Source organism: Culex quinquefasciatus, chromosome 1 (assembly GCF_015732765.1).
Source record: "Culex quinquefasciatus strain JHB chromosome 1, VPISU_Cqui_1.0_pri_paternal, whole genome shotgun sequence".
NCBI lineage: Eukaryota > Metazoa > Arthropoda > Insecta > Diptera > Culicidae > Culex > Culex quinquefasciatus.
Genome location: NC_051861.1, coordinates 79390785 through 79415530, shown reverse-complemented (window position 1 = coordinate 79415530; position 24746 = coordinate 79390785). Strand labels below are relative to the sequence as shown.

The 24746-nt window shown below is 42.0% G+C and overlaps 1 protein-coding gene across 1 annotated transcript in view; it reads right to left on the bottom strand.

The window, feature by feature from the left end:
• Window positions 1-24746, bottom strand: part of LOC6047403 (disintegrin and metalloproteinase domain-containing protein 12) — a 287603-nt gene that overhangs the window by 4874 nt on the left and 257983 nt on the right. The window contains exons 8-9 of the mRNA XM_038265453.1: window positions 10033-10205; window positions 9792-9961 (exon numbers count right to left, since the gene is read on the bottom strand). Of these exons, the coding sequence (XP_038121381.1) occupies window positions 9792-9961; window positions 10033-10205 (343 nt within the window). The remainder of the gene's footprint in view (window positions 1-9791; window positions 9962-10032; window positions 10206-24746) is intronic.

The following is a 24746-nucleotide window of genomic DNA, read 5'->3' as shown; positions in this document are numbered from 1 at the left end:
GATAGTATCAACAGCCCTGCCAAATTTGAGCAGGATCGGAGAGGGTAATTTTCATATGCTGTTCCGCTTCAGATGGAATGACCCTTATGCCAAATTGGTTTTATTTTGGCAAAAAATAAGTCTTTGTCTTGCCAAATGATAAAATGGAGATGGTTTGCAAAAATGACCATGATAAATAATAGATTTTGGAGGTAATCAAAACAATTTGAAAGCTTATTCCTCGCAATTGGTGGCTCAACTTCAGTTGCGATTGAAATTTTATTGAAAAATGTTGGGGAGATAGAGCCAAAAAATCAACTCGCTTCATTGAAAATCATTATTTTGTAATCATAGTTTTTAATGATTCAAAATATTTTACTGCAATTCTTTGAAAAAAAAAAGTTCAAATTATTTTAAAACATCTATCGCAATATCAATTATATCAGAAATTCAGCATAAATGAGTGTTTTCTTCAAATTTAAATCAAATTTCTCAGTTCTCTTTTTTTTACCAAGATTCAAGATTCATTCAATCAGGGTGGGTCTCGTGGCGCAGGGGTAGCGGCTTCGGCTGCCGATCCCGATGATGCTATGAGACGCGGGTTCGATTCCCGCCTTATCCACTGAGCTTCTATCGGATGGTGAAGTAAAACGTCGGTCCCGGTTTCTCCTGTCTCGTCAGAGGCGCTGGAGCAGAAATCCCACGTTAGAGGAAGGCCATGCCCCGGGGGGCGTAGTGCCAATAGTTTCGTTTTCGTTTTTTTTTCAATCAGAACACGCGTTTAGCGCCATATTTATGCACTGCTTATTGGCCGCGTTTAAAGCTTTTTCAGAAGCTTGTGGTATTGAGTAAGTTTTTTGCATGCCTAATGGCACTTGACAGCTAAAACACCCTTGGTTTTGAAGAAGCATGCGATAAAAACGTTTCGCATGACATTGCATTGGGTTTTCAAGACCCTCTTAAAACTTTTATAAAACCTTATTGATTGAAAGCCATTTAGCTTTTATTGTCACAAGGTTTTATGTCTTAGGCATAAAACCCTATTAGAACCTATTAATTAGCTCTGGCTTAATGGTTGCGGTGAATGCTCAAATATAACATTTAAGCAATCAAGATACTACTATAAAACTTTAATAAAACTAGGTGGTGGCTAGTTGGTTTAAAAATGTTACTTGGGCAACACTTTTTTTTCAAAAATCTTCAAAATTTTAATGAAATCATATTCAGCATTTCTGAGATCGATGAAAAATTTTTTTTTTTTTTTTGCAAAATTCCGTTCAAAAGCACCGAAAAAAAAATAAAATATTTTTTCGGTGAAATTTTTTATCGTAAATACTTAGATGTTTTGAAAATTAATGATTGCAAAACAACTTGGCAGGTGTGAAATGCATTTTCAAACACTCCTATTATTCAAATGTTTATACCATTGCTTTTGATTTAAATTTTTATATTTTTTTATTTTTTCGCCCCTCCCCTTGGCTAGATTTGTGGGACATAGACTTCAAAAAATATTTGCAACGGTCTAATTGTCTACAACTTTGTGAAACATGTATTCACTCGAAAAAAAAAACCTTCCAAGGCTGCAAAAAAAAAACAAATAATTTTTGAATGAAAAAAAAACTGTTCTATATGAAAAAATACCTTTCTGTGTTATTTCAGTTTCGAAAAAGGCATTATATTTCCCTTAGAATGACATGTGCCAATTTTTTTACGAGTAACAAAAAAATACAGAATTTCAATCTATTTTTCTTGGAATTTGAATATTTTTTTTGAATTTGAGTAGGCCATCAAATTGGGAGTCCAATTTTACATAAAAGTCGCCTTGACACCAAATTTCCATCTCATCACCATATCAGGCTGCAAATTATTGAAAAACACGTCTTTTTTAGAATGCTCAAAAATGGAAGGGGTCGTACCAGCGCTCCGCCACGAGATATCGAAAATGAAGCTTGGATTCGTGATTAGGGGCAAAAGTTACTCATTAGGATAAAGTTTCACGCAATTAGAAGCATCTGCTGTATGTGTTGGCTGAGAATTACCCATAAATTAAGGAAAATAGCAAATCCTGTTTTGTTCTTTTGAAGAAAACTTAACTGCTTGTGTGGGTTGATGCGTATCTTCGTCCGCCAGACTATATGTTGAGTCGACATAGCATTGGCCAGACTACAACGCTATCTCTATGTCGACCAATGGTCTCCCGACGACGACGATCGGATGCCGAAGGGCATTCGTATTCAGACAGACTCACAGGTAAGATGTGCAACAGCGTCGGTGCTCCGTGGTGGGTGATTTCCCAAGTGGATTTCCGGCCACACATTTTGGCGACCGTGACAGGTGGTTTAAATAGTAATTTAAACCGCAAAGATTATTCTTCGGCGTTTTCCTTTTAAAAACTATCACGCGGGAAATCACCCACGCGCGGGGTAAGTGGAATAAACCAAATTTTGCCAAGAGATTTTTTTTCAAAATGGCGGCATTGTGGACAAACAAGCGCGTGGTGTGGATGAATTCAAATGTTCCAGAAGCTCTATTGAACAGCGAAAGTGTAATGGATTTTTTTACCTTTCTGGCAAAAAAAAAACGCTCAACGCTTGGATGTGTGGGTGCTGAGAAGGTGAGAGCTTCTCGTGAGGTTCGTGAACCACGAGGGAAAAGCGAAGTTTGAGAACCGCTTGGATGTGTGTGTGCTGGGATGGTGAGGTCACGCGGACCACCAAACATCAACTCGTGAGGTTTGAGAACCACGAAAAAAAAAAAAAAAAGCGAGGTTCGTGAACCGCTTGAATGTGTGCCCGCCGTAGAGGTGAGGTCGCGAGGACCACTGAACGGCTCTTCGTGAAGTTTAAAAAAAAAAATCGGGTCAAAAGAAGCGAAGTTTGAGAACCGCTTGAACGTATGTGTGTACAAGAGGGCTAAGATCGCGCATCGAACAGTATTTTGTGAAGTTTGAGAACCACGAACAAAGCGAAGCTTTGACAACCACTCAAATGTGTGTGCCGTTGCTCGAACCACCAAACGGCCGCTTGCTCTTCAACAGTCAAAGCGGAGCTTTGGTAGTATTGGTGAGAGCTTGAGATTTCTCTAATAGAGATGTTTGAGTCTTGTTGACACAGTCGCCTAAAAAGTGTTTGAGGTTGACGCGTGGTAAAGTACCAGTGTTTTGAGCCTACTGCTTTTGTTACGTTTAACACAATTTGGCAGTAAAATAGGAAGACTGTTGGTTCGGTCTTGGCAACTTCAACGACACGGCTGAAATGACGACGGTTTGTTTTTCTATTATCAACAGATTCGTAGAGATGTACGCACCTGGAAGGTACGTTCGCGCACCGTCAGTATCACCTGACCGCGAGGATGACCACGACGTTGGAAAGTTCGTGCGGGCGCCGAACCAGGCCCCTTCGATCGCAGTCGTCGTCCCGACCACGGTTCAGGTGAACCCCGGGAGGTCGATCCATATGCTCACTACGACACTCCGTGGGAGACAGCCCAACAGGTTCAAGCAGAGTTGAATGCCAGGGTGCGTCAGCTGGAAGATATTATCAAGGAGCTGAGTCAAACTCGCAGTAGCACGCTTGGCGGTAGTCCGGCGGCGGATGCGGTCAACCAGGATGACCCACCGGTTCCGGCAGAGGGGAATCTTACAGTCGCCGTGTACGGTGCCCCGGTCACCCCAGTTGGGAAAACTCATGGCTCGATTTCTCAGCGAGAAGAACCTCGGAACGATGGATCATCGGGTGACGGCTTCCGGGGCAGCACCGCTGGTACCCTTCCTGCAACGCCGTCGGAGGCCGCACTTCGTTGGGATAATATCAGAGCGTTTCCTAAAGACGTTCCCGCTACAAAGATGTGGGAGGCCTGGACCCTGTTTATTGAGGATTTTGAGATGGCTGCAACGCTCTCTAGTGTAAAAAGCTCAAGACGACGTGCCGAGCTACTTCTCGTGTCTATGGGATCCCAGTTGAAGAGCATCACCCGCGCAGCACAGCTGCTCCCGGACCTGGACAGTGACAGATGTTACGAAGAGTTCGTGGACAACGTTGGGAGATACCTCAAATCACTTACGGACCCAGCAGCTGAACATGAGGAGTTCACCAACATGGTGCAACAGGAGGGGGAGGCAGCCATCTATTTTCACGCGCGGCTGGCGGAAAAGGTACGATTGTGCGATTACCCAGGTGGCCGAGAAAGCGAGGACCGTTTCGTGCGAGCTCAGCTAATGAGAGGACTCCGGAACCAAGAGCTGAAAAAGGCAGCACGCACATATGGCCTGGACACGAACAACATCGTGACTTCAGCGACTCGCGCCGAAGCCTTCCGTGATGAACGTCCACCGGCAACACCCGACCCGAACGTTTTCGTGATCGACAAGCCTCAAGAACATCGAGGTCCATCCAAGCGGAAGTACGAAGACCAACGTAGGCCGATGAAGCGTTTCAAGCAGGAAGACTCAACGTTTAACCAGGGACGGTCGCAGTTCAACCAAGGTGGAGCCCGTTTCAACCAGGGAAGATCCATGAACAATCAGTCAAGGGCGCCAATCAGACGCCGTAGCAGATGTAGCAGATGCTGGAAACAGATTCACAATGAGGGAGAAGACTGCCCAGCGGCCGGAAGGACATGTTTCGCTTGCGGCACGGTTGGGCATTTTGCGATTGCCTGCCACCAACGTGAGGCGTACTCGGTTGAGGACGCAGGGCGCACCACGGGAGAGCGAGCTGCAAAGAAGAAGGATCAGGTAAACTTCGTTTAAATTAAGATTGATTTGAATACAATGTCACTTCAGTGCAAGACAAACGATTTGTTTTTTTTTCTTGATTGAATTCTCCTCTTCAGCAAGTCAACGCGCTTTCACTCCAGGACGTACTTGTTGACTGCCGCATTGGCTCGTCCCACCCAATAAAATTCCTCATCGATTCCGGTTCTGACGCTAATGTCGTGGGCGGTGCAGACTGGTCGGTTCTGGAGAAGCAGTTTGAACGAGGGAGATTGAACTGACCCGGCAAAATGCACAAACGACAGGAACTTGCAAGCTTATGCGTCCAACAAGCCCATGAGAGTAGACCGAAGTTTCAAGGCAACAATCGAAGTTTGCGGACCCAACAAAGCTGCGATCGAGGCCGAGTTCCTGGTGGTTGAAGAAGGGAGGCGTTCACTGCTTGGTAGAGAAACGGCCAGCGACCTGAATCTGCTGAAGGTGGGATGTGCAATAAACAGCTGCGAGAATCCGGATCAGTTCCCAAAAATGCCAGGAGTGAAGATAAGCTTTAGTGTTGACAGATCTGTACCGCCTGTGCGCAACGCCTACTACAACATCCCAGCTGCGTATCGCGACAAAGCACGACAGAGACTTGCAGAGATGGAGCGACAAGGAATAATAGAAAAGGTGACTTCAGCCCCACAGTGGATAAGCGGTATGTCGGCGGTCCCGAAAGGACAAGACGATTTCCGCCTGGTCGTCAACATGCGAGCACCAAACAAAGCGGTCCTCCGGGAGTATTTCCGCTTACCGCTGATGGACGAGATGAGAGTAAAGCTGCATGGTGCTGAATACTTCACAAAACTTGACCTACAAAGCGCCTACTATCATCTTGAACTGTGCGAGGACTCACGTGATCTGACGACGTTCCTATCGGAGAGTGGCATGTTTCGTTTCTGCAGACTAATGTTCGGTGTGAATGCTGCGCCAGAAATTTTCCAACGCGAGATGGTACGAATCTTCAAGGACGTCAAGAATATCATCATTTACATTGATGATCTTTTGATTTTCGCTAAAACGATTGACGAGTTGCGGAAAACTACCGCAGAGGTCTTGAAGATACTACGAGCGAACAATCTAACGCTCAACACTGCCAAGTGCAAGTTTGACCAGACGCAAGTCACGTTTCTGGGTCATGAGTTGAGCGCGAAAGGGTTCAACATCGAGCAATCCAAGATCAGCAGCATCCAGAAATTCAGACAGCCATCGACAGCATCTGAACTGCGGAGTTTCCTGGGGCTCGCCTCTTTCGTAAGCCCGTATATAAAGAACTTCGCCGGGATGTCCGGCCCCCTGTGGGCGGTGGTCAACGACAACAAGTGGCATTGGGGCGAAGAACAGCAGACCGCATTCGAGGCGGTGAAGGAGAACATAATTCAATCGACGCTTTCGCTGGGATACTTCTCTGACTGCGACAAAACCATCCTGTACACGGACGCTTCACCATACGCTCTTGGTGCTGTACTAGTCCAAGAAAACGATAATTCGACACCCCGGATTATCAGTTTTGCGTCTAAGGCCCTTTCTCCAACTGAAAGAAAGTACGCACAGAATCAGCGAGAGGCGTTGGGAGCAATATGGGCGGTGGAGCATTTCTCTTATTTCTTGCTGGGAAGACATTTCGTTCTACGGACAGATGCACAAGGAATGTCTTTCATACTCGACCGGCCACGTGAGGAATCGAAGAGAGCGCTGACAAGGGCCGATGGCTGGGCGCTACGGCTCAGTCCGTACCGATACCAAGTTCAATTCGTTAAGGGACGTGACAATATTGCGGACCCCTCGTCAAGGCTGTACCAGGGAGAGGACGACGAATTTGATGAGAGGGCGAACTCTTGGGAGGTGTGCCAACTCGAGCTGAACAGAGTGGAATTCCTGACTGAGGACGAGATCAAGGAGTGTACTGCAAAAGATGACACCCTGCAAAAGGTACTTTTCCACGGAGGCCAAATTCAATTTAGTAAGGTATCATTCAAAACTGTGATTCTTTTTCAGGTGATTGACTCGCTGGCCTCAGGGAAGTGGTCGAACGAGTTGTTAAGATTTAAAGCCATCGCGAGCGATCTTCACTACAGTGATGGAATGTTGAGCAAAAATGGTTGTGCGGTGCTTCCAGCGAACCTTCGTGAATCAGCCCTGGAAGTGGCGCACGCAGGACATCCCCTTGAAGCAAAATTCAAGAGCATCCTGCGCAAACGCGTGTGGTGGCCTGGGATGGCTGGAGATGCGGAGAAGTGGGTCAAGTCGTGCTCGACTTGCGCGGTTAACGGACGACCTGAGAAGCCAACGCCCATGCAGCGCTCATTCGCTCCAAAGGCCGTTTGGGATACCGTGGCTGTTGACTTCAACGGGCCATACGCAAGGCTTGGTGGGATATTGATCTTGGTCATCATTGATCTTAGATCCCGCTATGCGATGGCTTACCCTGTTAAGTCGACTGGATTCGAACACACACGGACAGTACTAGACGCGATCTTCGGTAGAGAAGGTTTCCCACGGGCCATGAAATCCGACAATGGCCCACCATTTAATGGAGAGGATTATGCGAACTACTGCTCTGAACGAGGTATCCAGACCGTATTCTCTACGCCGTTTTTCCCACAACAGAATGGCCTTGTAGAATGCTTCATGAAGAACGTGAACAAAGCCATGTCGACTGCACTTTCTACGGGTAGCGATTACCGGAAGGAGCTTCAAGCAACGGTACAAGCATACAACGCCGCGGACCACACAGTCACCAAAGTACCACCCGAAGAGGTCTTCAGTGGTCGCAAAATCAAGCGCGGTCTGCCGTTACTTCTCCGCGGTAGGACGGAACATGATGATTTGGTGTTCGACGCCAGGATCACGAGGCGAAGATAAAATCCAAGACACGGGAAGACACACGCCGTGGAGCTAAACGGAGTACAGTCAAACCAGGGGATGCGGTCTTGATCGAGCGCCAGTCAAAGGCGAAGGAGAAACTCGGTTTGATCCTAAACGCTACACGGTAATGGAGGAGCGTAACGGCAGTCTGGTTGTCTGTGATCCGGATGGCCGCCAGCTCAGACGCCATGTTACACAAACCAAAAAGGTTCAGCAGTGGCGAGAACCCCGACCGATCATCCAAGAGGCCCAACGTTCCGACGAGCTGGGGTGTCATGATCAGGAAGTAAAGGAGATTGATCAACAGCGGCCGAGAAGAACAGTGAAGATCCCCTCACACCTCTCGGATTATATCCGTGCGGTTGAGGAAGAGTTTTGATGGCCAAGACGGAAAGCACCAGGCTGTTGAGTGAAGGAAAATAAATTATGACTAGAACTTTTTTTTTGTGTTTTTTTTTCTTGAGAAAGGAAGGGAGATGTGTGGGTTGATGCGTATCTTCGTCCGCCAGACTATATGTTGAGTCGACATAGCATTGGCCAGACTACAACGCTATCTCTATGTCGACCAATGGTCTCCCGACGACGACGATCGGATGCCGAAGGGCATTCGTATTCAGACAGACTCACAGGTAAGATGTGCAACAGCGTCGGTGCTCCGTGGTGGGTGATTTCCCAAGTGGATTTCCGGCCACACACTGCTGTAAATTGCTAATCAATTAATATTTTGTAAAATCATTATGTCTCCTATTTTTAGCAAAGTACAGTCATCCCACATATTCGGAACGGTTTCCAGATCGGCCAATGTTCAAAAAATCATAGCAAATCGATAATTGAACTTAATGATTCGCTTTTACCTTCATTTTAAAAAATTTCTTGCGATCTTTCGAATGCTGTATCAAACATCTGCAAATTTTAACTTTCATATGAAGTTTTTGAAGAATTACTTTGACCCTTGAAATCCACAAATTCGGAACACTTTTTTCTTACGAATGTAAACAAACTTTGGATCTCTCCAGGAGTACATATTTATTACCAAATAATGACTTCACACACTGAAACCAATGAAACTCAAGCTTAGTAATGTTTTATACATGGTTTGACAACTTTTTTGTGAAAATATCAGTTAAATTCAGGTGTTCCACAACTGTGGGAGGCACAATAACATCCCACAATTATGAAACAGGCCTTTTGGAGGCAGTGTTTTGCTGCTCTGCACAAAATAGTCTTGGAATGAAGTTTTTTGTTCAAAAAGTACTACTTTTACTAGTGAAATAGCAAGATAATGTCCAAATGAAGGTTCTAAAAATAGTAAGGTCGTCAGAAAAGCTACTTTTGGCATGCTATTGACAAATTATTATCAAAGTGTTCCGAATTTGTGGGTGTTCCGAATATGTGGGATGACTGTAGCATATCATAAAATAAACTAAAAATACACTAAACTAAAACAAAAGATCTTTAAAATAGCCTCAATTTAAAACGATCCCCCAAAGACTCCCTTTATTGCCCACGCTACACCCCTGAACCCCATATCAACTGCAACCCTTCCCGGAGGCCCAGAAACTCCAGTCAAGCCCTCCGGCGTCCGGCGGCTACAAAGCATCCCACAGCCCGAGGGACAACTGATGGGAACCCATCATCGGTCTGACAGCCCAGAACCATTCCATCATCCACATGTCGGGGCCTCGTGCAAACCGGGTTGAAAATGGCTTTTGGTTTGGTTTGACTTGGGAACTTTTTGGGAAACCGTGGGAGGGGGAGGTCACATGTGTGCTTTGCTGCAATTGTTGGTCATTGATCTAACGTGGCGTGACTGTTTCGCAGGAAGAGGAGGAGCAGGAGAGTGTCACGGATTGTACAATGGCCCTTTGTGGATCTTTTATTGCTTTTTTGTGCAGTCCCTTCAGTGTCCGTTTGGGGGACAAGGGGGCAGGGTTTGAGGTTAGAATGGCTTCCGGTGGTTCGTCGGACGGGGAACTCAATGGCAAGGTCGGAAATGGATGCTATTTAAAAAGATACGACTCCAAAAGAAGGGAGGAAGCTATGAAAATGCAATGAACGGTGAGTTATTGTGAGTCTTTAGAGTGTATACTTTAAGGGGAAAACACTTGGCTGTGGTATATCTCAGGGGAGTGTTTGGTAAAAATTTAAGGTAAAAATTAAATAAATTAAATTTTGGACCGACTATACTTACGGTTATCGTCGTGACCCATGCCGATGTTGTGGCCGATCATGTGCGCCATCGTCCCCGCGAGCAGATGCGGCTCGTACGTATTGATATCTACACTAATGCCTACGGCCTTGGGCGTGCAGACGGTTTCCGGCACGGACATGCCGGCTTCACCGCCCGCGTACGTTTCGCCCCTGTGAACGAGAGAAAGAGCAACATAACCTCAAAATGTTGACCAGAAATAACTCTTCAAGGAAATACTCACGTTAGGAGCTGCGTCGTGTCCTTATCTATTTTAAATAAATTCCTAGCTGTATAATCATTAAAATTAGATATTGCTTTACTAATATCCTGGCCACCGTCGATCTTGGCCTGGTTCTGGCCCTGCCACGTCTCTATATACACAACCGATACGCGCGTGTTGAGCGTACGAAAGTACTGAAATTAAGAAGAGAGTAAAAATGGATATTAATTAATCATGATTTCAATAAGAAAGCTGTCAAGTGGATAACGATGCTTTGTGAAGAAAAGTTTGTATTTGATTTGATCTCTCTGAATATTAATTTATATTTTAAAGCAATTGTTCAAATTAAAACATTTATTTTTGTTATTATCAGCAGTTATGAAGAGGGTTTACGGTCATTAAGTTTTAAAGTTCCTCCTTCTCGGAAGTTTGAAGATATCGAAATTTGGTCACCATGTCCTTTGTCATTCTGAAAGTCTACGCTGTCGTGCTATCTTGTCGTACGCCGCTTTTTGACGTTCCGAGGAAAACGCCTTTTATGTTTGACGCCGGGACCGTGGTGTAGGGGTAAGCGTGATTGCCTCTCACCCAGTCGGCCTGGGTTCGATCCCAGAAGGTCCCGGTGGCAAGTTTTGAGACGAGATTTGTCTGATCACGCCTTCCGTCGGACGGGAAGTAAATGTTGGCCTCGGACTAACCTAAAAAGGTTAGGTCGTTAGCTCAGTCCAGGTGTAGGAGTCGTCTCCCTGGGTCCTGTCCTGGTGGAGTCGCTGGTAGACAGATGGACTCACAATCCAAAGGTCGTCAGTTCGAATCCCGGGGTGGATGGAAGCTAAGGTGTAAAAAGAGGTACTGGGGTGACTTTGATAGCCCGGGGTGACATTGATAGAAATTTGATTTTGCCACTAATTTTGATACATCCAATGTAACAGTCACATTTTTGCATATATGTTCGATAATAAGCTATCCCTTAATGCTTTTATACTCAAAATTCTCGAAAATTTTTAGATATTAAATATTAAATTAGATATTAAAACCCCGGGCTATCAAAGTCAATTGCCTCAACAATCAAGCCTTCGGACACCTAGTTTCGAGTAGGAATCTCGCAATCATGGAATAAAAGCATTTTTCCCATACCCTGAGGAGAAACCCTTAACCCTCTACAAACCTAGACTTTAGACGGGCTTCGATTTAAAAAATCGCCAAAAATCCATTTTTCATCCAACTTTTGGTCTTGAAAAGCATTGGAAAGAAGAACCCTTAAAATTTTAGAAAATGTATCGGTTGGAAGTTTTACTTGTTTTATGTGACTTTGCCAATGTTTTTAAAAATGTAATTTTTTAGTGGTCAACTTTGGCTGTGTTTTTTGATAACAGTTTTAATATTTTAAGTAAAAAGAAGTATGCAGTAATTTTTCTAGTGTTCCGGACAATGCCACTACGAATTTTTAAATATTTTAAATTATAACGGTGCCATTTCAAAGCAGAAAATGTGAAAAACAAGCAAATAATTGAAAAAGTGACTGTAAAAAAATGAAAAATGTAATGATAGGAGGTGGTAGAAAAGGCCAAAATCTATTGTCCGTTTCTTTAAAAGGTACACGCCGCGTGGCCAGCGATTTTCTGCACTTCCCGGGCGATTCAAAGAAGAAGATCAACAAAAACAAAACGCGCAGTATGGGATTTGACAGCACGCACTTGCCGAAAGTGCGGCGCGTCGTTTCGAGGCTGGTTTGCCGCGTGTCTTTCTCGGGAATCTGCAAAATTCATAATATTTTTTGAACATTTTCAGTAAAGAAAATTATTGTTTTAATTATTTCTGTTGATTTTATTGTTTAAGGTATTTAGAAAAATGGTGATGAATATGCATTGTGTTATAATTGTTTTTTTTTTTTTTCATTTTGAAAGTGGTGACTTGAAATCTAAAAAATGTAGCGGCGTGATTTTATATATGAATTAAGTTTAATGAATGAAAAGTCGTTGCAAAATAATTGAAAAAAAAAACTAGGCCGATGCAAATATTAAAAATTGTTTTTGTCCTTCAATTCTGGGCATGGTCGAGAAATGGGAAAAAATTAAAAAAGTATAAATAAAATGTAAATACAAGCCAGAATTGAAAATCTGAAACATTTCAATGAAAACATTGTTGGAAAACCCGTTCACCCAAACAGATTTGTAATAATCTATTTTCAACAAAATGCAAGATTTAACAGAAAAAACGTAAAACTGCTTGCGGTACTGTGCATCGAAAATACACTAAAATGAAAAAATATATATATGAAGAAGGGATAAAAACTTTGTAAAATATTTGCAACAGACTTATTCTTCTGAATTTCACAAGGAATTTTATCAAATGTTGTATGCCAGAATTAGATGATAGGGGAAATTCTCGTATGTTTGGCAGGTTAAGCACTCGCTCCTAACTCCATCCAATTTGCTGATTTTCATTATTTAAACAACTAATTTTGCAAAACTTTTGATAGAAACTTGCTTGCTCACTTCTTATTGAGCTATTTATCACTCGATTTCAGTTGAAAACGCTTTTAATTAGCTTTAATTGAATGTCAAAGTTCTGACCTGCCAACATTAGAGGCACGCTGAAATTAGATGCTGTTCCCCTAATCAGTCCGATTCAACTGTTTACTTTCATGAGTTCGAAACCTGAGGTGGAAGTAATGTAAAATAAGTTTGAGGCTCAGTTCATTAAAAGGGTCATTATGACTGTTTAATTGATATGAAATATAGACATATTTTTTGCTTTTGTAACAGTTTTCTACATAAGTCAGTCAATTTTAATGTTTCATAAAACATTTCCGAAAATGTTTCATGAAAATTTTGACGAAATTTACTATTTGGACTACGTGTGATAGTGTATCAATTAGAAAGATTTTTAAACAATATTTTTGTTTCGTATAATGGGGCTAAACTATGGATAAATCGATGGTTTTATATCAACAAAAAAATAAAATGATTAACATAAAAAAGTTAAAAATAAACCTTCATAAAAAAATTAAATTACTTTACAGATGGACAAAGGGCCATTTTTCATAATCACTCAAAATGGGTCCACGGGCCACAAAAAATGACCTCGCGGGCAACATTTGGCCCGCGGGCCATACTTTGGGCACCTCTGTTTTAAACTCTGTTCTGTCCAAATGTATCGCTAGAACCGAAGTGCACATTTAAGTTTTACTTATACCCAGCCCCCCAATTTATCTGGTAATCTGGTTTCTGAAAACTCGTCCCTTTCAAAGCACCTGGGAAGAGTACAGGTGAAAGGATTTGCCAAGCCATGTGGATTTGAAACCACGACCTTCCACTCATAAAGAGAAACCTGTAACCATTAGACCACAGGAGCTCGGCATACACAATACACAGTTACAAAGAATACAAAGATTACACTACTCGACAAAACAAAACTTGTGTCAAGGGATTGACGATATCTCATCCGTTCCTGAGAGAAAAGGCATCCCCGAATCCGATGCATTCGACAGAATTTGATTTTATGTCCACGCGGACTGATGCAAATCTGGTAAATTTTTTAACATAAAAAATCGAACAATTTAAAAAAAACCATGCGTCTCCTCCCAATTATATGAGCCATCTACAAGAATATGGAAGCGCCTGGTGCATAGCCATTTCTTTAAGCACAACGGAAACAACCAATACAAATGTATAAAAAGTTGTCAAGTTCTCGGGGGTCCACAGCTAGCATTTTTGTACGATTATAAAAATAAATATTAAAAGTTTAAAATTAATTTATTTAAAAACATATTTTTTGATTTATTTGTTTACTAAAATTTTATGTATCTTAGGTCTTGAAGGTCATCCAAGGACTCCTGAGTTAAGATCTACGAGTCTACCGCCGTAACAAGCAAAGGTCGAGATTTTGACCCCGGATCATGTGCGTATAGCATCAATGGATATGGTAGACTACTATATGAATGTGTTGGGATGTTCATGGTCATCCAAGGACTCCTGGAGTTAAGATCTACGAGTCTACCGTAACAAGCAAGAGGTTGTCGGATTTTGACCCCGGATCATGTGCGTATAGCATCAGTGGATATGGTAGACTACTGTATGAATGTGTTGGGATGTTCATGGTCATCCAAGGACTCCCTGGAGTTAAGATCTACGAGTCTACCGCCGTAACAAGCAAGAGGTCGTCGGATTTTGACCCCGGATCATGTGCGTATATCATCAGTGGATATGGTAGACTACTATATGAATGTGTTGGGATGTTCATGGTCATCCAAGGACTCCCTGGAGTTAAGATCTACGAGTCTACCGCCGTAACAAGCAAGAGGTCGTCGGATTTTGACCCCGGATCTTGTGCGTATAGCATCAGTGGATATGGTAGACTACTATATGAATGTGTTGGGATGTCCATGGTCATCCAAGGACTCCTGGAGTTAAGATCTACGAGTCTACCGCCGTAACAAGCAAGTAGGTCGTCTTATTTTGACCCCGGATCTTGTGCGTATAGCATCAGTGGATATGGTAGACTACTGTATGAATGTGTTGGGATGTCCATGGTCATCCGAGGACTCCTGGTAGTTAAGATCTACGAGTCTACCGCCGTAGCAAGCAAGTGGTCGTCTTATTTTGACCCCGGATCTTGTGTGTATAGCATCAGTGCATATGGTAGACTACTGTATGAATGTGTTGGGATGTTCATGGTCATCCAAGGACTCCTGGAGTTAAGATCTACGAGTCTACCGCCGTAACAAGCAAGAGGTCGTCGGATGACCCCGGATCATGTGCGTATATCATCAGTGGATATGGTAGACTACTATATGAATGTGTTTGGATGTTCATGGTCATCCAAGGACTCCCTGGAGTTAAGATCTACGAGTCTACCGCCGTAACAAGCAAGAGGTCGTCAGATTTTGACCCCGATCATGTGCGTATAGCATCAGTGGATATGGTAGACTACTATATGAATGTGTTGGGATGTCATCCAAGGACTCCCTGGAGTTAAGATCTACGAGTCTACCGCCGTAACAAGCAAGGTGTCGATTTTGACCCCGATCATGTGCGTATAAAGCATCGGATATGGTAGACTACTATATGAATGTTGGGATGTTCATGGTCATCCAAGACTCCTGAGTTAAGATCTACGAGTCTACCGCCGTAACAGCAAAGGTCGTGAGATTTGACCCCGGATCATGTGCGTATAGCATCAATGGATATGGTAGACTACTATATGAATGTTGGGATGTTCATGGTCATCCAAATTTCGAGAGATCTACGAGTCTACCGCCGTAACAAGCAAGAGGTCGTCGGATTTGACCCCGATCTGCGATAGCATCAGTGGATATGGTAGACTACTGTATGAATGTGTTGGGTTGTTCATGGTCATCCGGACTTCTTGAGCAGATCTCGCCGCTCAAGCAAGAGCGTCGTGATTTTGACCCGGATCATGTGCGCATCAGTGATATGGTAGACTACTGCATGAATGTGTTGGGATGTCCATGGTCATCCGAGGACTCCTGGTGTTAAGATCTACGAGTCTACCGCCGTAGAAGCAAGAGGTCGTCTTATTTTGACCCCGATCTTGTGTATAGCATCAGTGCATATGGTAGACTACATATGAATGTTGGGATGTTCATGGTCATCCAAGGACTCCCTGGAGTTAAGATCTACGAGTCTACCGCCGCAACAAGAGGTCGTCGGATTTTGACCCCGGATCGCGTATAGCATCGGATATGGTAGACTACTATATGAATGTGTTGGGATGTTCATGGTCATCCAAGGACTCCCTGAGTTAAGATCTACGAGTCTGCCGCCGTAACAAGCAAGAGGTCGGATTTGACCCCGGATCATGTGCGTATAGCATCAGTGGATATGGTAGACTACTGTATGAATGTGTTGGGATGTTCATGGTCATCCGAGGACTCCCTGGTTAAGTCTATCGCCGGGAATGTCGGATGACCCGGATCATGCGCATCAGTGGATATGGTAGACTACTATATGAATGTTGGGATGTTCATGGTCATCCAAGACTCTGAGTTAAGATCTACGAGTTCACCGCCGTAACAGCGAGGTCGTCGGATTTTGACCGGATCTGTGTGCATATAGCATCAGTGCATATGGTAGACTACTGTATGAATGTGTTGGGTTGTTCATGGTCATCCGGACTCCCTGGAGTTAAGATCTACGAGTCTACCGCCGTACAAGCAAGAATCGTCGATTTGACCCCGGATCATGTGCGTATAGCATCAGTGATATAGTAGACTACTGTATGAATGTGTTGGGATGTCCATGGTCATCCGAGGACTCCCTGGTGTTACGAGTCTACCGCCAGCAGCAAAGGTCGTCTTATTTTGACCCCGGATCTGTGTGTATAGCATCAGTGCATATGGTAGACTACTGTATGAATGTGTTGGGATGTTCATGGTCATCCAAGGACTCCATGAGTCTACGAGTCTACCGCCGTAACAAACAATAGGTCGCCGTTTGGCTTAAGTGGTAAGCAAGGATATACGCACAAGATCCGGGGTCAAAATAAGACGACCTCTTGCTTGATACGGCGGTAGACTCGTAGATCTTAATCCAGGAGTCCTCGGATAACCATGGACATCCTAACACATTCATATAGTAGTCTACCATATGCACTGATGCTATACGCATGATCCGGGGTCAAACCGACGACCTCTTGCTTGTTACGGCGGTAGACTCGTAGATCTTAACTCCAGGAGTCCTGGATGACCATGAACAACCCAACACATTCATACAGTAGTCTACCATATGCACTGATGCTATACACACAAGATCCGGGGTAATAAGACGACCTTGCTTGTTACGGCGGTAGACTCGTAGATCTTAACTCCAGGGAGTCCTGGATGACCATGAACATCCCAACACATTCATATAGTAGTCTACCATATCCACTGATGCTATACGCATGATCCGGGGTCAAAATCCGACGACCTCTTGCTTGTTACGGCGGTAGACTCGTAGATCTTAACTCCAGGGAGTCCTTGGATGACCATGAACATCCCAACACATTCATACAGTAGTCTACCATATCCACTGATGCTATACGCACATGATCCGGGGTCAAAACCGACGACCTCTTGCTTGTTACGGCGGTAGACTCGTAGATCTTAACTCCAGGGAGTCTCGATGACCATGAACATCCCAACACATTCATACAGTAGTCTACCATATCCACTGATGCTATACGCACATGATCCGGGTCAAAATCTGACGACCTCTTGCTTGTTACGGCGGTAGACTCGTAGATCTTAACTCAGGGAGTCCTTGGATGACCATGAACATCCCAACACATTCATAGTAGCTCTACCATATCCACTGATGCTATACGCACATGATCCGGGGTCAAAATCCGACGACTCTTGCTTGACGGCGGTAGACTCGTAGATCTTAACACCAGGGAGTCCTCGATGACCATGGACATCCCAACACATTCATACAGTAGTCTACCATATCCACTGATGCTATACGCACAAGATCCGGGGTCAAAATAAGACGACCTATTGCTTGTTACGTGGTAGACTCGTAGATCTTAACTCCAGGGAGTCCTTGGATGACCATGAACATCCCAACACATTCATATAGTAGTCTACCATATCCACTGATGCTATACGCACATGATCCGGGGTCAAAATCCGACGACCTCTTGCTTGTTACGACGGTAGACTCGTAGATCTTACCCAGGAGTCCTTGGATGACCATGAACATCCCACACATTCATATAGTAGTCTACCATATCCACTGATGCTATACGCACATGATCCGGGTCAAAATCCGACGACCTCTGCTTGTTACGGCGGTAGACTCGTAGATCTTAACTCCAGGGAGTCCTTGGATGACCATGAACATCCAAACACATTCATATAGTAGTCTACCATATCCACTGATGATATACGCACATGATCCGGGGTCAAAATCCGACGACCCTTGCTTGTTACGGCGGTAGACTCGTAGATCTTAACTCCAGGGAGTCCTTGGATGACCATGAACATCCCAACACATTCATACAGTAGTCTACCATATGCACTGATGCTATACACACAAGATCCGGGGTCAAAATAAGACGACCTCTTGCTTGCTACGGCGGTAGACTCGTAGATCTTAACACCAGGGAGTCCTGGATGACCATGAACATCCCAACACATTCATACAGTAGTCTACCATATCCACTGATGCTATACGCACAAGATCGGGGTCAAAATAAGACGACCTATTGCTTGTTACGGCGGTAGACTCGTAGATCTTAACTCCAGGAGTCCTTGGATGACCATGGACATCCCGAAGTACCCATAGACCTTTGAGATACATAAAATTTTAGTAAACAAATAAATCAAAAATATGTTTTTAAATAAATTAATTTTAAACTTTTAATATTTATTTTTATAATCGTTCAAAAATGCTAGCTGTGGACCCCCCGAGAACTTGACAACTTTTTTATACATTTGTATTGGTTGTTTCCGTTGTGCTTAAAGGAAATGGTTATGCACCAGGCGCTTCCATATTCTTGTAGATGGCTCATATAATTGGGAGGAGACGCATGGTTTTTTTTAAATTGTTCGATTTTTTATGTTAAAAAATTTACCAGATTTGCATCAGTCCGCGTGGACATAGAATCAAATTCTGTCGAATGCATCGGATTCGGGGATGCCTTTTCTCTCAGGAACGGATGAGATATCGTCAATCCCTTGACACAAGTTTTGTTTTGTCGAGTAGTGTTATCAAAGATTTCCTGCAGAGAATGTCCCACGATGAATTTTAATTTAATTCTCATCCCCTAAAAAGGTGGATAGGTCCACCAAAGTTCTACCTGTCAGAAACTTATTACCATTCAAGACAAATGACAAGCGATTCTTCTCTCCTAAACAATCCAGAACCCCTAGTTTTTCCAAGAACCATCTCAGGTCAAGGGCGCTTCCAAATTAGCCCTGGCACAAAGCCAAGCCCAATTAGGCCCATCAAATTCATAAAGTTATCAGCAATAAATTATTCCCACCTCTGACCTTCGTGCTTCCCGTGACCCCCCTTCAAGATTTGAATTCCCCTTTTCACCGGAAAAACTAACAACTCATCTTCATTTTCCAAGTGGTGGTGCTGATGTCCAACAGCCAACGCCCCTGACAACAAATATTTATCTCCTTTCCGGGTGGGACAGGGAAACGGAGGGGAGGGGGGGGACTTCCTTCCTCGAACCGCCTCCACCGACTCCTGGCAATTAAGCCAATAAACGAGAGGAGCCACTTTTCCACCATCATCAGCAGCAGCATCTCGAAACTGATGGCACCTAATAAGGCAGCGGGAGCGTTGAGGAAGCTTGCGGAGCTACCGGGGTACGGTAAGGTACAAAAATTAGGCTCATAATTAGCAGCACCGCTACAGATTTCCCAGGAATTTTATGCATGGACCACATACCTTTTGCAAAGTGAATTTGGGGCTGGAGTGGAGATTTTGGTACGTTCTTCATTCCAGAGGGATTTTTTCGTATCAAGTACCTTATTTCGTCCTACTGGATTCAATACGGGCCTACCGTAGAAAATAGGGCCAAAATAGATTCGTTTACAAAAGCTCTTTATGTTGCCAGTAGGATTCTTCGTTAAAATGGATTGATTTAATTTAGCTCGCTAGCACTCCTTTGTAACAAAACATTCCTGCTGGATTACAATTCCGAAAGGATGCACGTTTCCGATTGTGGAATTGGAATTTCAGATAGGGAACGAGTCAATGAAGTAGTCAATTCAAATCAGCAAAATCTGTACGTTTGGAATTTGCTATGAACGAGGTGGGGTAAAGGTGAGAAAAGCTTGACGTTCATGAAATTAAGTTGAAATATCAAGCTTTGGCTTAGGTTGGAATGAAAATCTACTGAAATTAGTATGATATATAACATTGTTATTACTAACAAAAAAAAAAGCATAAAAATATATAGCGGAATTAAAAGGAACAACTCGTCTCTTGGTATTCATAGTATCTTCTAGATGAAATGTAATGAAAATCATCAAAACAACATTTTTGAAGTTGCTGTCAGTAAACGCCTCAGTTTCGTCAAGGTATGATAGATTTGGGCTCCCTGAACACGCTCCAATCGACAGAATTGAGTTTTAGTGGATTCCCTGCCAATAAATAAAAAAATAAATTTGGGTACAAATTCTATGGAATTATCTTGAGCGGTCATGCGCATCCACGTTTATCTATGGGTGTGTGCAACCAAACAAATGGGACCACGCGGCCGCTTCTTACAAATTGAGTAGTTTCCATGTATTTTTTAGATCTATATTCTACACATGCAAATAACTTGCATAGGCATTTGCCGAGCTTCGGTGACCCATTTCTACGCTGGCTAGCCGAGCGCGAGGTCCCTCAGCTTGAGTCGACAAGCCCCGCCCTGAAGAACGTTTGCATCAATCGGATTCAAACATTATTTAGAACTTCCAAACCCTCGTCAAATGGACAAGGACCCAGCGCGTATATAGTTGGTAGATACAGTATTCCTAATTCCAATCATAGCTCACCAAGTTGCGATGGCCTAGTGGTTAGCATTTTTGCTTACCAATCTAAAGGACGGGGGTTCGAACCCCGACTCGAGCGACTTTGGTTTTTCGTTCATGTTCAGAGTTTCAAGATTTATATTTCCTATACTTTCTCGTTGGGAGCAGATGGGCATCGAACCCAGGACCATTCGCTTAGAAAGCGAACACCGTAACCAGTCAGCCACGGCCGCTCCTCATCCACGTTTATCTATGGGTGTAGCAAAAATAAGGGTGTGCACATGGTTGCTTTTATGAGAGAACGCATGGTTGTTTAACATGATTCCATAGCATTTATACCCAAATTCTCAATTTTATTTATTTGCAGAAAATTCACCAAAATTTAATTCTGTTGATTGGAGCGTGTTCTGGGATCTCAAATCTATCATACCTTGACGAAACACGAATCTTATTCTTGTTAACAAATTAGATTTTTTTTATGAAAGAAAGAATTTTTATTTATTTATATGATGTTATTCCTAATCAAGCTTATTATCAGTGATTTTTGCTGCTGTTAAGAATCCCACTCCGATGCCCACTCGTCGATCGTAATTTTCCAGAGTCATAGATAATCAAGTTATTATCGGACCTCATTTCGCTAATTGGCATTCCCGGTACACGGTCGCGCCGTATCGTCGTATTTTCACCGGAGATGATAAAGAGCGCATCCACTTCTGGCGTGGGCAGAACTGCCACGGTGGATGTATTATGAACGCAGCATCCCCCACAGTTTGGAATCGAACTCGAAGGGTAAAGGTTGCTTACTTTGGGTAGGAGTGAGCCTAATTTCGTCACAAGCTTTTATCACTTGAGCTATTGGATACACTAAAAAAAACGCTGATTTTTTAGGTAATGTTGGACCAAAATTGCTATTCACATTTTCCCAGTGTATCCTTAATTTATCGTAGAAGTAGACATCCGGGCCCTTTTTCGGCAATGTCGCAGAGTATGGCGCGAAGTGAATACGGAACGACCCAATTACGATGACTACCGGGAGGTACGGGGATCAAAAGTGCACCCCAACTGGCCGGCCAGCCTGATGATCTACCGGGACCGAATGGCCGGTCGGCCGGCCGGAACAGGTCACGCGGAAGATTCGATGAAAATTGAAAATTAAGTTCGTGCCACAGTGAGTACGGCTTTGGCGGCGACTGCGACGGCTAATCAAGTTATGAATTTCGAGTGCTGATGGTAATTCGGTTTTCGGCCAGGGCACACACACAGTTTATGTGATGTGAAATGGCCGACGCGTCGGACGGTTGGTTAGTCTTATCGGGTTAGCACGCCGGGACCCGTGGTGGCCATGGGCCAAATTCATGGACCACGCCACGTGGAATCGTAAACAAGTGGTTGGAATTTAATGTTTGCGCGCCTGTTTGCGATAAACCGGAATTGGATGGTAATTGGTTCTGGAAAAATAATAAACAGTTTCGAAAAATCTTTATTTTTTGTAGTTCGCAAATTTTCGAATTGAATGAAACTTTGTCCATGCATTCGATAATTGAGAAGAAGCCATTTTACCTTATTAGTTTTTCCATACAAGTGTGGGCTCCATACAATTTTGGGAGCTGGTCATACAAAATGGCTTTCTGCAAATGTGTAGAACACAGTTACACTGTAAAAAAAACAACAAATTTCAAAGTTCAAGTTATTGTTCTGAAATAAAAATTACCCTTCTGAAATATTGCATTTTCCTTCTTATAAAATGTCCACAATTTTAAATACAATTGAGTAACAAAAAAATGTAGAGGTTTAAAAACTTCTATTTTTTTGGTGAAAAATTACCTATTTAGGATAACACTTGTAGCCTCAACGAATTAAAAAAAGTTGGAAATTGCGCCTTCCCATTTGCAAAATCTTTTCTGAAGACACCGAAGGGTTTTCACCATTTCTAGTTTATTAATTTTCTACTTCATCTTGGATTCCGGATCACTGAGCAACGTTTTAAAAATTTATTGAAAAATAAAAGGGTAGAATGAAAGAACTAAATCATTTTAAATTCAATTCAATGTATTGTTCAATAAATGTCATCTTAAGTTTGATTTTAAATAGTCTTGATGTCTGAAATATTGTATAATGGGAATAACTTTGCCATTTTTGCTGTGGGATGTCTTTGAAAAAAGATAGTATCCCCATCCCGCTTAAATTGAGATATCTTAGATTTTTCAGCATCATGACCCAATTAAACATTGAATTGATATCATGATTTTGTAAGAAAGATTATGTACTTTAATTGGTTTAAAATATAGATTTCAAGAAATTACAGCTTAAGGTAAAATGTTATGGAGCAGTGATGCTACCATAAGTTAAACATAAATATGAAAAATGGAAGCCTGATTGTGTAATAATGTTAATAAATCGTTTATTTCGAACCTTTTTTGTGCATAAAACTTTTAACGGAAGTCATTTATTTATATTTTTATAATCTGGTAGCGTAAGGTTTGCATTTTACAATATTCATACAGTTTAAAACCATTTAACATAAACCATACCATATCAGCGTTAGTTCATAAACCTCGTGGCCATTTGAGGGCATTCTAACATTATAATTAGTCGTACTGCTAATAAAATTGGAAAAATTAAATATTTTCTACAATATTTGATCATAACACTTACTTTGACCATTAAAGTTGCCGTCCTTAACAATTTGGTTGTAAAATATTAATCTATTATTTGAAGTTTACAAAATTAAGGTTTACAAAACTTCAGGTTCATTAAATCTTTGAAACTGTTTTAGCTTAGCCAATACACTTGCTAAACATTTTTGAATATTTTTGTAATTCTTTTAGTTAAAAAATATTATTTGTTACCGCAAAAAAAAGGTGCACACTAAAATTTCCATGCATTTTAGTATGAAGAAAATTCAAATATACTGCCCACCATTGAAAAAACGGCTAATATCCACTTTTGGCAAAAACGAGATATTAGCACCAGGTGGTAGAGGATGTTCCAACGCATCTTCTGGAACATGAATTTTACTGAAAAAGTGTTTAGACTTGGCTGCCGATGCGAAAAACCAAACGGCTAATATGCCACTCTTGTGGGAAATTGCCTTGACGGAGATTTTGTGACAACCACTAAAACGCGTTTTTCTCGGAATACTTGATTTGGCATAATAGCCGAATTTTCAATTATGGGCAGTATAAGGTTTTCACCCAAAAAATTTAGTTATATAATTACTATTTTAACCAAATTAATCAATTAAGTTAATTACTCTTAGCTTTAAGATCAATGTAATTACAAAAGCCGACTCGGTCCTAACGAGGTCCCAGTACCGAAAAGGACCTAATCAAAATAATTTTATGAAAAAAACCCGCCTTTAGATGGGCTTCGACCTAAAAAATTGCAAAAAAATCGATTTTCAACCAATTTTTGATCTTTAAAAAGCATTTGAAAGAAGAACTCTTAAAATTTTGGAAATTTTAGAGTAGGAATTTTGACTTGTTTTATGTGACTTTGCAAATGTTTTAAAAATGTTATTTTTTAAGGGTCAACTTTGGCTGTGTTTCCTATATTTTAAGTAAAAAGAAGTATGCAGTATTTTTTTAAATGCCCCAGACTATGCCTCAACGATGTTTTGTTTACAATGCAAATGATAATGACGTTATTCTATAGCAGAAAATGTGAAAAACAAGTAAAAAAATGAAAAAATGACTGCAAAAACATGAAAAAATTAGATAGACAAAATTTAATTATGGGAGGTGGTAGAATAAGCCAAATACTAATAAAAACAAATAAAACTAAACAAGATAAATGCAAATTAAAATACTAAAAATAAAACAAGACAAACATAAACAACAGAAGTGAAGTTTTTCGCAGAAAATAAAAATTTTCGAAAAAAATTTGAGCAATAGAGGGTTAATAATAAATTTGTCATTATTTGAGGTAAAAAAACAACCCCCAATTGAACAGTTGATGAAAAATTGCCTTTTACACATGAAATAACAAAAAAGAAAAATTTACAAAATGGTTTAATTAAAACAGAACAAAGCAAATTTCAAAAAAATTAAATGAAGACTAACATTTCAAAAGGGTTAAATATTCAATATTACGCCCTTTTGAAATGTTAGTCTTGATTTAAATTTTTTGAAAATATTGTTTTGAAAAGATCGGAAAATTTCACAAATGTTTCATATTTTAACAATGTAAATCGAACCATTCGTTGCTGAGATATCGACATAAGAAAATGGTGGGTTGTTTGGGTGAGACTTAGAAA